This window comes from Hyla sarda, chromosome 11 (assembly GCF_029499605.1).
Source record: "Hyla sarda isolate aHylSar1 chromosome 11, aHylSar1.hap1, whole genome shotgun sequence".
In the NCBI taxonomy this organism is placed as follows: domain Eukaryota; kingdom Metazoa; phylum Chordata; class Amphibia; order Anura; family Hylidae; genus Hyla; species Hyla sarda.
The window spans coordinates 85,982,870-85,996,116 of NC_079199.1; the positions used below are offsets into that span (position 1 = coordinate 85,982,870).

At 45.9% G+C, this 13,247-nt stretch overlaps 1 protein-coding gene across 1 annotated transcript in view; it reads right to left on the reverse strand.

Annotated features, from left to right (window-relative positions):
* LOC130295667 (uncharacterized) overlaps window positions 1–13,247 on the reverse strand; it is a 114,783-nt gene that overhangs the window by 79,022 nt on the left and 22,514 nt on the right. The window contains exons 8-11 of the mRNA XM_056546661.1: window positions 5,243–6,370; window positions 4,883–4,925; window positions 432–465; window positions 306–344 (exon numbers count right to left, since the gene is read on the reverse strand). Of these exons, the coding sequence (XP_056402636.1) occupies window positions 306–344; window positions 432–465; window positions 4,883–4,925; window positions 5,243–6,370 (1,244 nt within the window). The remainder of the gene's footprint in view (window positions 1–305; window positions 345–431; window positions 466–4,882; window positions 4,926–5,242; window positions 6,371–13,247) is intronic.

The following is a 13,247-nucleotide window of genomic DNA, read 5'->3' on the forward strand; positions in this document are numbered from 1 at the left end:
TCTCACACTGGCGCTCAGCCTATTGCCGGCCGAGTCGAGACTTCACTGTGGCCGGTGATTGGCTGAGAGCAGTATGACTCGCCGACCACCAGCAACCAGGAAGAGGATCGCGGCGGAGGCCGGAGCCGGTTACCGGAGGCAATGGGGGAGCGAATTATATATATATATATATATATATATATATATATTTTTTTTTTTTTACTGCCGGCACTATGGACGATAATTTTCCTATTCCGGAGTTCTCCTTTAATATGCCATAAACCCACTGTACCACGTTTACAGAACAAACATGACTAATCTCATACCATGCTGCAGACTTCCATGTCACTGTCAGTCTCCTTGTCCTGAAAAACATAAAGTAAAGGCAAAAGATAGCAACTTTCATAACAAACAATCACATGGTTTAGGAAATAATTATTTCTGCTGCTTACCTCTTTCTTTTTACACAGAGGAAGATTTTCACTGCTGGAAAATAAAAGGAGATTTTTTACACTTACTGTAAAATCTTTTTCTCGGAAGATCCATTGGGGGACACAGGAACCGTGGGTATATCTTGCAGCCACTAGGAGGCTGACACTAGGCATAACAAAAAAAGAAGTCGGCTCCTCCCAGCAGGATATATCCCACCTATTGACTTAGACACTCAATTTTAGTCCCAAAGCAATAGGAGGAACCGAAAAATACAGAGTGCAGAGGAAGCCCAGTCAAACAAGAGAACCAAACAGACTGACAGGCGACCGACCCTCAGATCACAAACTAAAACCAAAGGGGTGGGAGGTGTGTCCCCCAATGGATCTTCCGAGAAAAAGATTTTACGATAAGTGTAAAAAAAAATCTCCTTTTCTCGTTCAGCTCCAAGGGGGGACACAGGAACCGTGGGACATACCAAAGCAGTCCCCGGGGCGGGAAAAACAATCATCCCGGAATCAAGCGGACGGCAAACCCACCGCTGCCTGCAAAACCTTACGCCCCAAACTGGCGTCAGCGGATGCAGAAGTATGCGCTTGGTAGAATTTGGTGAACGTGTGCACTGAAGACCAAGTAGCCGCCTTACACACCTGGAGAGCAGAAGCCCTGTTGAAGACCGCCCAAGAGGCCCCCACAGAGCGAGTGGAGTGAGCTGTAACCCGGAAGGGGGGAACCTTCCTCTTAGAACGATACGCCTCAGAAATGGTGGACCGGATCCACCTGGAGATGGTGGCCTTAGAATCCGGCAAACCTTTGCATCGGCCCTCCTGCAGAACGAACAGCGAATCAGATCCTCGGAAAGAAGAGGTGGCCGAAAGGTAAACCCGCAAGGCCCTGACCACATCCAAGTTGTGGAGAGAGCGCTCCTTAGGATGAGACAGAGCCGGACAGAAGGAGGGAAGAACGATATCCTCGTTCAGATGAAAAGAAGAAACCACCTTTGGCTGAAAGGAAGGAACTGGCCGGAGCACAGCCTTGTCCTGATGAAGCACCAGGAAGGGAGGCCGACAAGAGAGAGACGCCAATTCCGACACCCGACGAATGGAGGTCACTGCAACCAGGAAGGCCACCTTCCAAGAAAGGAAACAAAGGGAAATGTCCCGGATAGGCTCGAACGGAGCGGACTGCAAAGCGCTCAGGACTAAGTTCAAGTCACAAGGAGGAGTAGGAGACCTGTAAGGAGGAATCTCATGAGCTACCCCTTGCAGAAAGAGAAAGGTGCGAACAGAAGAGTTAAAACCTAGAGGCCAGTGAAAAAGGATTGACAGCACTGACACTTGACCCTTGAGGGAACTAAGTGGCAAACATGTTTCAAGGCCCGACTGTAAAAACGCCAGGAGATTCGGTGGGGAAAAACGAACTGGAGAAAGAGCGGGCCTCACAACACCGAAAATAGGCTCGCCAAGTACTGTGGAAAAACCTACCCGAGGATTCCTTACGTGCCCTGAGCATGGTGCGAATAACCCCTGAGGAAAAACCACGGGCCCTCAGTATAGCGGTTTCAACAGCCACGCCGTTAAACGTCATTTTGAATACTTTGGGGGGTGCAGTTTTTATAATGGGGTCATTTGTGGGGTATTTCTAATATGAAGGCCCTTCAAATCCACTTCAAACCTTAACTGGTCCCTGAAAAATAGTGAGTTTGAAAATGTTTGAAAAATTGCTGCTGAACTTTGAAGCCCTCTGGTGTCTTCCAAAAGTAAAAACTATGTCAATTTTATGATGCAAACATAAAGTAGATATATTGTATATGTGAAACAAAATTTTTTTTATTTGGAATATCCATTTTCCTTACAAGCAGAGAGCTTCAAAGTTAGAAAAATGCTAAATTTTCAATTTTTTCATCAAATTTTGGGATTTTTCGCCAAGAAAGGATGCAAGTTACCACAAAAATTTACCATCACGTTAAAGTAGAATATGTTACGAAAAAACAATCTCGGAATCAGAATGATAACTAAAAGCATTCCAGAGTTATTAATGTTTAAAGTGACAGTGGTTAGATGTTCAAAAAAACGCTCTGGTCCTAAGGTGTAAAATGGCCTGGTCTTTAAGGGGTTAAAGAAGAGAAGATGGGGGGGGGGGGGGGGTGTTTGAAGAGGGGAATCATACTTACCTATGGTGATATACTTACCTCTCCAGATAGAAAAGTGCCCCTCTTCAACCAGTCTAGGCCAACTGCATCATACCAGGCTTCAGTAAGCGGGGCGAGCAGAGGCAATAGGTGACCCGGACCCAAGGTACAACCTGGTGCTGGTCGGTGGCGAGGAAGGGTTAAAGGACCATACCCTTCAGTCGCATGTGGGGAAATCAGGCAGCGCCATGCTCCTTTAGCCCCTACCTAGAAAAATAAAAAAGGAGAAAAAATCTAAACACTAGCACTAGAAAATAATAAATTTTCTGGAGAAAACCAGACCTGTGTCTTCCTCCTAGGACACTAAGCTAAAATTGAATGCCTCTGAGTCAGTAGGTGGGGTATATCCTGCTGGGAGGAGCAGAATTCTTTTTTGTTATGCCTAGTGGCAGCCTCCTAGTGGCAGCAAGATATACCCACAGTTCCTGTGTCCCCCAATGGAGCTGAACAAGAAATATATCTATTAATATTTTATGGATGACATGTGGGTTCAATGGCAGAGATGTATGCCAAAGCTAAACAAATAGAACTCTTAAAATTTTTTAATGCACAGCGGCTAAAAAAAATTAAAAAAAGGCTGCCTTCAGGCAGTGGAGAGTTCCTTCAAATAGTATTTCCATTATATAATGTTAAAGGGGTTGTGCAGAGAAAACTAACTTATCTCCTATCCACCGGACAGGGAATAAGTAACTGTTTGTAGTGGGTTCGACCTCAGAGGCCCCTCACGATCTTCTGCATGGTGCTCTGGTTCTCTCCATGCATGGAGTGGGTGGTGGCACGCGTCAATTCATCCGCCGGAAAGTACAGCGTTCGTGTATCTCTGGCTTTCCCATAGACATACATGAAGGGTGCGTGCCGACCCCAGCTTCATGTATGGGGAAAGCCGGAGTGTCGTGCAGGAGATCGCAAGGGGTCCCAGCGGTCAGACCCCCACATGATCAGCTATTTATTGCCTATCCTGTGGATAAAAGATAAGTGAACTTTTGCTGCACAACTCCTGTAAGGAATATCACTAGGATATGTTTGGCGGGGCCTACTTCTGATGAGGATGAATGGACCAAGGTCCTTTTGACTTTCTCCCAGCACAGTCGCTTCCTAGTAATATGGCACCAGTTATCATAAAATGTAAATACTATGATTAATAGCAATCTCTCAATACTGCATCAAAATATACAATGCATTTGGAAAGTTTTTAGACCCTTTTAATTTTTTCACATTTTGTTATGTTGCAGCCTTGTGCTAAAATAAAAACAAATTGACGTTTCCCTCCATCATTCAATACCTCATGATGACAAAGTAAAAAAAGAATGTTACAAATCTGTGATACAAACATATTTGGTATTACCGTATGCGGAAATGTCCAAACTATTAAGATTTAATGTTAATGATCCTGTAAGGTGAACAATGTAAAAAAAAAAAAATACCAATACCAATTCCATAGTTACAGATTTTTAGTCACATCACATTAAAAAAATAAAATAAAAAGGAATAAAGTAATCACAAATCCACATATACACAGTGGTAGCAATAAAAACTACAGAGCATGCCGCAAAAAATGAGGGTCTGTGAATGAAAATATAAAAGAATCCAACAAACAGTAGAAGAAGCAAGCAAAATAACGCAGAACTCACCACATGTTTTGTGTTCACCGTCTTCTTTATTCGGTTCTTTAAAATGCGCAGACAGGTACAGGAGACCTAGTGTACAGGAGAGCGGAGACCTAGAGTGTGGGGGATGTGGGTGGCGACGGACCGTTGCGTGCTCTCAGCACTTCGTCAGGCCATCTCGCGCATTTTAAAGAACCGAATAAAGAAGACGGTGAACACAAAACATGTGGCGAGTGCTGCATTATTTTGCTTGCTTCTTCTACTGTTTGTTGGATTCATTGGACAACTGTATGGAACGCATTGCACCGCCAAAGTTTATGCATGAAGACAGGTACTAAGCCCCGCTCATATAGCCACATCATTCCCCAGCCCGACACTGGTGCCGGTGTATTTCTACTATAATAGTTGAAAATATAAGAGAGTTATGGATTTTAGAAGGTGAAGAGGAAAAACCAAAAAGGCAAAAATAAAATTGGTTGTGTCCTTAAGGGGTTAAAGAAGGCATAATATAAAAAGCAAATTCCACTATGATAAAAAAAAAGTGTTGTTAGTGCTATATAAACAAATACAAAGTTGGTTCCCTCCATACTACTATACCATCAATGCACTGTGCCTAACCCCATATAAACCTAATGAGTAATAGATGTACCCTTTACAATATACCCTTATTACTTACCTGAAAACTATATTTGGATTTTTTTGATACGCCTCCCTCAGTTCTATAATTATAAAAGACAACACATGTGTTCATTAAGTATATACAGTAATAAACTATATATATGAAAAAAACATTATTACAGTCAAAATTTGTTGGCCACCACTAAAGCTCCCACAAAGGGTCACCCAATGGTTCAAATGGCAAATCTGGCTACTTATGGTATAATCTAGGATTCTGAATCTGTGCAAAATTAAGATGATTTGCCACAAGAGTTGGAACTCTGGGTGCGAAACCCTGGTGACCCTTGAGTGTAGAAACAGATATAATCAAAAAGTGACCCAATAAACAGCAACAAATCAATAAAAAAAATTAGCTTACCTTTAAATGAAACACCTCCCGGGGGTAACGCGGACCGCACATCAACATCCTCACAGTTCCTGTCTCGTTTTTCGTGTCTATGTGATCTACTGCGGGAATCTGGAGAGTGTTTTCGCCTTCTGCTCTGGTCCTTGGTGCTTGCAGAAGTAGATGAGGAGCCTTTACGACTGGTAGATCGGGAATCACTACGGCTACTTTTACGATTTGGAGTGTCTCCCTTCTCACGTATAACTGAAGGTTTGTCATGATCAGGGTTAACCACTCTTAAGTCCACATCATCAAAGTCATCTTGAAAGGTTGAACCTAAACTTCTTACAGGTGGGAGAGTAGTGGTGCCACTACCAACCGGAGGATAAGTAGTGCTGCTACTACGAACTGGAGGATAAGTAACCAGAGGAAGTGTACTGCTGCCACCACCATCCAGCGGAAGAGCATTGCTGCCACCACCAACCAGTGGATAAGTAGTGCTGGCACCACCAACCAGCGGATGAGTATTGCTAACACCACCAATCAGCGGATAAGTAGTGCTGCCTCCACCAACCAGTGGAAGAGTAGCATTGACTGGTGGGACAACTTCAGTGGCAGGTGGAAATGGTCGTTCTTGTTGATATGAAGGGATATTACCAATACTACGAGAAGGTAAAGAACCAACCCTAGTATCCGACAATAAGTCTGTCCCTCCTCCAGTTTTGTACTGCCATGCCATGTCACCTACGGTATCTTGCTGATATTTTGGATTGTCTCTGTTGTCAGAATGATATACTGAGCCAACATCACGGTACCTGGATTGGGAATAATATTCACCATCTCGTTCTTGAATTCTCGCATCATCTTTTCTGTCATACTGAGATAACGGGCTCCTGGCACGCTGCAAGGGTCTGGCATCAAAATCGTCAACTTGTAGAAGCGATCTTGGCTTTTCTCTACTGTCACGTTGAGATTCCGGCTCACGGTCCTGTTGCCAGGATCGGACATGGCCATCCTCAGCTTTTTCCCGAGCTTCTGCTTCCTCTTGAAGCTTCAATAATCTCTCCCGGGCTCTGCGCTCTTTCCTAGCTTTCTTCGATTTACTCATTTTACGAGGGGGCTTGCTGTCTTCACTTACTTCACTTACTTCCCTTGCTATCTCTGTAGAAGATAATGATCAGAGGAAATATTTACATTCATATTGCAGCTTATACGTATTAATTTTAAATTGAGCTGAGATGCAATACAATTAATAAGTGTGATTCTGTTCATGCAAGGTCTGTGTTTTAGCAACAAATAGCAAATTTGAACTCACCGTAAAATCTCTTTCTTGTAGCCTTCATTGGGGGACATAACCATGGGTATATGCTTATGCCGTTAGGAGTCTGACACTAATAAAAAAAAAAGGTTTGCTCCAGTTGGCACTGAGCTAAACCAGTTGGTCACAGAGCAGCATGAAAAGCCAAAAAAAACTAAGAGAAATAGTCCAAGAACTCCGCCAACAGGCAAAAAAAGCAACCAGACAAGGTGGGAGCTGTGTCCCCTAATAAAGGCTACGAGAAAGAGATTTTACAGTGAGTATATAAATTCCTCTTTTCTCAGTTGCTTCATTGGGGACACTGGAACCATAGGGTGTCCCAAAGCAGTCCCCTGGGTAGAAAAAATAACCAGCAGGGAAAGGGAGGTCAATCAGAATACTGAACCATTGCCGCCTGCAAAACTATGTGGCTGAGCCCTGCATCTTCCGATGTATAAGTATGCACACTGTAGAAATGTGAAAAGGTGGGCAAGGAGGACCAAGAAGTGGCATGGCACACCTGAACCACCCAGGAAGCCTACAAAGACCATGTGGAGTGGGCCATGACCCGAAAAAAAGAGGAATCTTCCCTTTGCAGCGGTAGGCTTTACAAATAGCAGCCCTTTTTTCGTCCTTCTTGGATAACAAGAGAGTCAGAGCGCAGGAAGGAGGAGATGAGCAAGAGATATGCATATACCTCATCCAGATTGTGAAGAGGAAGCTCACAAGAATGGGAAGGAGAGAAGGAGAAAGAAGGGATGACAATGTCCTTATACACATGAAAAGAGGGAACAACATTTGGGAGAAAGGATGGAAAAGGGTAAAAGGACTTTGGCCCAGATTTATCAAACTGTGTGAGAGAAAAAATAGAGTGATTTCCCCACAACAACCAATCACAGCTCAGCTTTCACTTTTGTCTCTTCTTGGTTCTTGCACGATTTATGAACATCACCTGTCCTTGCATTTACTTAAATAATTTGGCACAGTATTGAACCTTTGTGATTAATTATTATGCACCCATCTCACAGTATGGTTTTTGACTTATCCACTCAGCATTAGTTTTGCACATTATTTATTGGCTGTGTCCCACTGTACCTTTGCTATAGCTATATACTATATACTACAATAGCATTATATACTTTATAATAGCACTATATACTTTACAATAGCATTAATTAGGCTCTTTGCGCTATTTATTATACATTGTATACTACCATATTCGTGTTCTATATATATATATATATATTTTTTTTTTTTTTTTTTTTTTTATTGTATTTATACCCCCTATGGATTCTGTGTGCATACTCCTTATTAAATATAATAAAATTATTTTTAACCATATTTTACAGTTGATTTTATTTCTTTTGTGTGGGGTTTCACATTTTAGGTGTGAATATCAGTATAAGTTATCGGCTATCGGCCTGAAAGGTCACAGATTATCGGTATCGGCCCTTAAAAAAATCGATATCGGTCGATCCTAGCGCCAACCACATGTCTCAGAAGAGAGACAGACGGCTGCCGACCTAAAGGAAGAGACCCGGGCAGGGTGCCCATACAGGCGGAGGAAGGCATGAGGGATCCAGACATGAGGAAAAAGACTTTGGACTGGACTACCAAGATGTATGTGTCTTGAAGGAAGGGCTCATCCTCTCCTGGCATGTAGATGCTTGTGTCCATTAACCCCGAGGAAAAGGCCAGAAAAGTAGTGAAAGGAAGTGGTCCAGTCCATAGTCTTCTTCCTCAAAGTCTGGGTCCCTCATGCCCACCTCCACCTGAGGGCCCAAGAGACGGGAATGGACCTGGGGCAAGAGAGCTCTTACAACTGGTAGCTCCAGAAAGGATTTATTCTAACTTCTTACCATACAGGCAATTATGTCAAAGATGAGGCAAATGAGAGAGTGCTTAGAGGCAGAATCAGCGTTCCAGGCCTAAAGCCACATATAACCATGAATAGGCTGTCCACCATATGGCATGACGGGAGCTTGTGCTGGGGTCCTGCAGAAGAACCGGAGGAGGATGAGACCCTGGGGTGCTTGCGGAAGTGCTGGCGACCGACCCGTCCAAGTGACTGTACAGCCTGAGAGGAAGGCAGTGGAGCGGAACTGCCAGCTTAGAGATACAGTGCCACCAGTAAGAAGTCCAAGCTGGGGCAGGTGACAGCCTAGAGCTTAAAGGCTGTAGTTGGCGCATAGAGTACTCATAGGAGAGTAGGAGACATGCAAAACCGAAAGTTGAGCGCTCTTAGAGCCAAGAGGGAGCAGAAGAAGGAGCACCGTGATCCCTGGTGATGCTCTGTAAGCCTATTGCAGGAGGAGAGGGAGGGGCACAGTTAAGCTGTCCTCCAACAGAGGGCCATATCCAAGGGCTAAATTAATATTAAGCCTGATATGGAGGCCAAGGACCCACCTCCTGCCTGAGCCAAACAAAAGGAACTGGACCTAGACATGAGCGGTCATGAGAGCAGAAAATGCTGCGTGGCTGAAATATTGAGCAGCCAAGAACATCAATAACCGGCATACTGTGTGGGAGCAACACAGGCCGCACAGCTGCAGATTGAGAGCAGGCACCTGCAAAGGAACTATAGCGCTCCGGAGCATATGTCCAGGATGCTAACAAGCTGGAGACCCTAAGCCAGGTACTTGCCAAAAAATGCATGGCTGCACCTAGGGAGTGAGAGCAGGGAGAGGGAGACCTGTAGGGGAAAATCCCAGGAGTAACAAAGACCCCAGAAGGGGGGAGAGATCAGAGGGAAGCTGCTACACACCAGGTCCCATTGTACTCTTCCAGGTGCCAACCTTTGCCAATAAGGGGACAACAATGAACTCTATTATGCACCATGCCCCTTTGTCGCATTTGATAGAACAGGGCAGCCTTGTCATCCCTGTTGCCCTGGTCACCTGGGAAGGAAGAAAATCAGGCTAGCTATACACAACCTTATCTAAAAAATTTAAAGTAATGACCAGGTCTGATGAACTCCAGACCTGTGTCTACCTCCTACTGACACTAAGCTAAAATTGGTTTAGCTCTGTGCCAGTGGGCGGGTATATTCTGTTGGGGAGGATCCAACCTTTTTTCTGTGCGTTAGCCTCCGAGTGGCAGTAGCATATACCCATGGTTTCTGTATCTCCCAATGAAGTGACCAAGAAATAAAGTTTCACCAGCAGCATACCCTTCAACCTACATGTATAAAAACCGTATTTCTAGTTAACTGCTTTAAAGAATCTATGTGGGCACAGATGAAATCCAATATCATGGAAAAAAAGGAAGCAACCCTTTTTAAACCAAATCAGAAAGCCACTTAAAAAAATCTGTAATATAAATTTCTTGCCATCCATGGTCTCTTTGGGCTTAATTATCTGTAGATGGATGAAAGATAACCCCTTTAATGCAAACCTGCCTTTATGATAGGTCCCTTTAGATATGGACATTAGGAGAATGCCCCAAGAGTTATTATACCTCCTGCCCAAGAGACTAAGGGTGTGTTCACACTGCAGAATGAGATTCAGCGAGTGGAGATTCAGCTTGGCAGCCACCGTCGGCGGTAGGACCCTGCGGCAATGCACGGTCACGATTGACAGCTATGCAGTGCTAGCAGAATTCCACACAAAGAATGAACATGTTAATTCTCTGTGTGGAACAATTTCAGCGGTGGAACTGTCCACCGCTGAAATTGCTCAGTGTGAATGGGTCTCGCGGAAACCCATTCCCACTGATGTAAAAGTTTACAGAGGAATTGCGTAGTGTGAACGCACACATAGGGGGACATATTCAAAGACTTGTGTATTTAGTACAGTTTTATAAGCGCCAGAAACTTTGCCACGTGCACCAGATTTTCAAAAGGAATGCCTGGAGTTCTGAAAATCTGAAGGCACTTTGTTCCGCACCCAAAACCTTTGTTAAATACACCACTCCACTACTTTAACACCAATGACAGCTGTTAAGGGAAAGATGATAGCGGAATCATCACAAAGTGCCCAGGTCAATGTTTCAGTGCCCTGCCATATACATATATGACAGGGATGACAAAACATTTTTTGCCAGCAGCAGACCAACTTAAAGGAGACATGCCTCTTAATAATGCAATTTTTTTTTTTTTTTTTAAGAAATGTTATCACTATTTTTAAGTGCCCATTTGGGGACTATTACAAATCTTTCAAGGATGATAGCATTATTGATTAATATTGCTATTATGCTTACACAGCCTACCAAATATCTGCTTGGGAGCCTGCAAAATGGGTCTGGATGCATTTTTGGAGATTAATAACATAGCTGGTTATGTTTATTAGAATTATAGGGACAGAACGTTGATCCAGGGATTTCTTCTGATGCCATATTTGGAGTCGGGAAGGAATTTTTACCTCTAGTATGAGTTTTTTTTTGCCTTCCTCTGGATCAACTCAGTAGGGACTCAGTAGGGATATAGGTTGAACTTGATGCACTCTGGTCTTTTTTCAACCTCATGAACTATGTTACTATGTCACTATTAGGGATCGACCGATTATCGGTATGGCCGATAATCACGATTTTGGGCATTATCGGTATCGCAATTACCTTGACGATAAGCCGATAATGCCCCGCCCCCGCACCGCCCCCCTCCCGACCCGCCGCACCGCGCCGTACCGCGACCACGCACCGCGTCGCACCCCCCACCGTAGTGCTGGGCGGTATACCGGTATGGATTTTTGCCCATACCGCTATACCGGTCGGGCCCCTCCCCCACCCTCCGAGTCAATAAAAAAAATGAAACTTACCCGTAATGGGGGTGGTCCCGGCCATCCATCCTTCCTTCCTGTAGTGTCCGGCGGCATTCCGGGTGGAGGGTGAACCGGTCCGGGCTGTCCTTCTCCGTGGGTCATCTTCTCCACTCCGGGCAGGCTCCGGCCTAGTACGCTGCATAGACTATGCAGCGTACTAGGCCGGAGCCTGCCCGGAGTGGAGAAGATGACCCCCGGAGAAGAAGGACAGCCCGGACCGGTTCACCCTCCACTCGGAATACCGCCGGACACTACAGGAAGGAAGGAAGGATGACCCGGACCACCCTGACAGGTAGGTGGAGAGATGCGGGTGGTGGCGGCGGCGGCGGCCTATGGCACCGCAAAGGCCACTGCAATGCACTGATTTAAAGCGCCTGCTTTAAATCAATGATCTGCAGCGGTGTCGAGGGGGGATAAATAGCCGATAACTTATACCGGAATATCAGTATAAGTTATCGGCTATCGGCCCTAACCTCCACCGATTATCGGTATCGGCCCTAAAAAAACGATATCGGTCGATCCCTAGTCACTATGTTACTATGTTACAATGGATGTCTATAACAGCCCCACTATCAGATCAGCAAAATTATTGTGGCAGTTTTAGATATCATAGTTGGCTTTGATTGTGGCATCTTAAGAGTTAAAAGACATCTGCAGCAAAAGACAACTGTAAATTAGGGTGGCAAAGGGGACCCTGTGACCGTAGGTCTGGACGAAGTGGAAGACAGAACGGAACGTCGGTGTACCATGCCCTTCGAGGCCAGTCTGGAGCCACTAAAATGGCGGGGACTCCTTCCGCCTTGAGCTTCCTCAGAACCCTGGGAAGGAGGGGGGAGAGGAGGGAACAGGTAGGGCAGTATGAAGCCCGACCACGGAATTACTAGGGCATCCACAGCTAGATCCAGGGGGTCCCTGGACTTTGACACAAACGTCGGAATCTTTCGGTTGTGTCGAGACGCGAAGAGGTCCCCCTCTGGGGACCCCCAGAGGTCGCAGATCTGCGCAAACACCTCCGGAAGAAGAGACCACTCTCCGAGGTCGGCTGAGGACCGACTGAGGAAATCCGCTTCCCAGTTGAGCGCTCCAGGAATGTGAATCGCCGAAATGGCTGGAACTATTTGTTCCACCCAAAGGAGGATCTTTGACACCTCGGACATGGCCGCTGAGCTGCGAGTGCCGCCTGCCGATTGATGTACGCCACAGCCGTGGCGTTGTCCGACTGGACACGGACAGGGTGGCCCTGAAGCAGGGACTCCCAATGCGTCAGACAAAGATAAATCGCCCTCAGTTCCCTAGATGTTTATGGAAGGAAGGGCTTCTTGGGGAGGCCAGAGACCTTGAACCATCTGATCCCTGAAAACACCCCCCCAGCCCGACAGGCTGGCATCCGTCGTGACCACCTGCCAGTGGAGGGGGAGGAACGAGCGCCCCTGAAGAAGAAGGGGGGAGCGGAGCCAACAGTGTAGAGACCGACAGGTCCGGAGAGGGAGAACAATCTTGCGATCGAGAGAGGGAGGGGACCTGTCCCATTGTGCAAGAATCGCCAGCTGAAAAGGACGGTAATGAAACTGGGCAAAGGGTACGGCCTCCATGACTGCCACCATCCGACCCAGGACTTCCATGCAAGAACTGATGGCGACCGGGGATGGTATCCGGAGGGAGCGGACTCTCGACAAAAGGGCCAGACGTTTGTCCGGCGGAAGGCGAATCCGAGTCGAACTGAAGCCCCAAGAAGACCAGAGACTAGGTGGGGGTGAGAACTGACTTGTCTCGGTTGACCATCCACCCGAAGTGACATAAGGTCTGAAGAGTGAGGCTCACATTCTCCAGGGCCTGGGCTCTGGTGGGGGCTTTGATGAGGAAGTCATCCAAGTAGGGTATCACTGAGACCCCTCTTGACTGCAACAGAGCTACCACAGGTGCCAGAATCTTGGTAAAGACTCATGGCGCTGTGGCCAGACCAAAGGGGAGAGCCACAAATTGATAA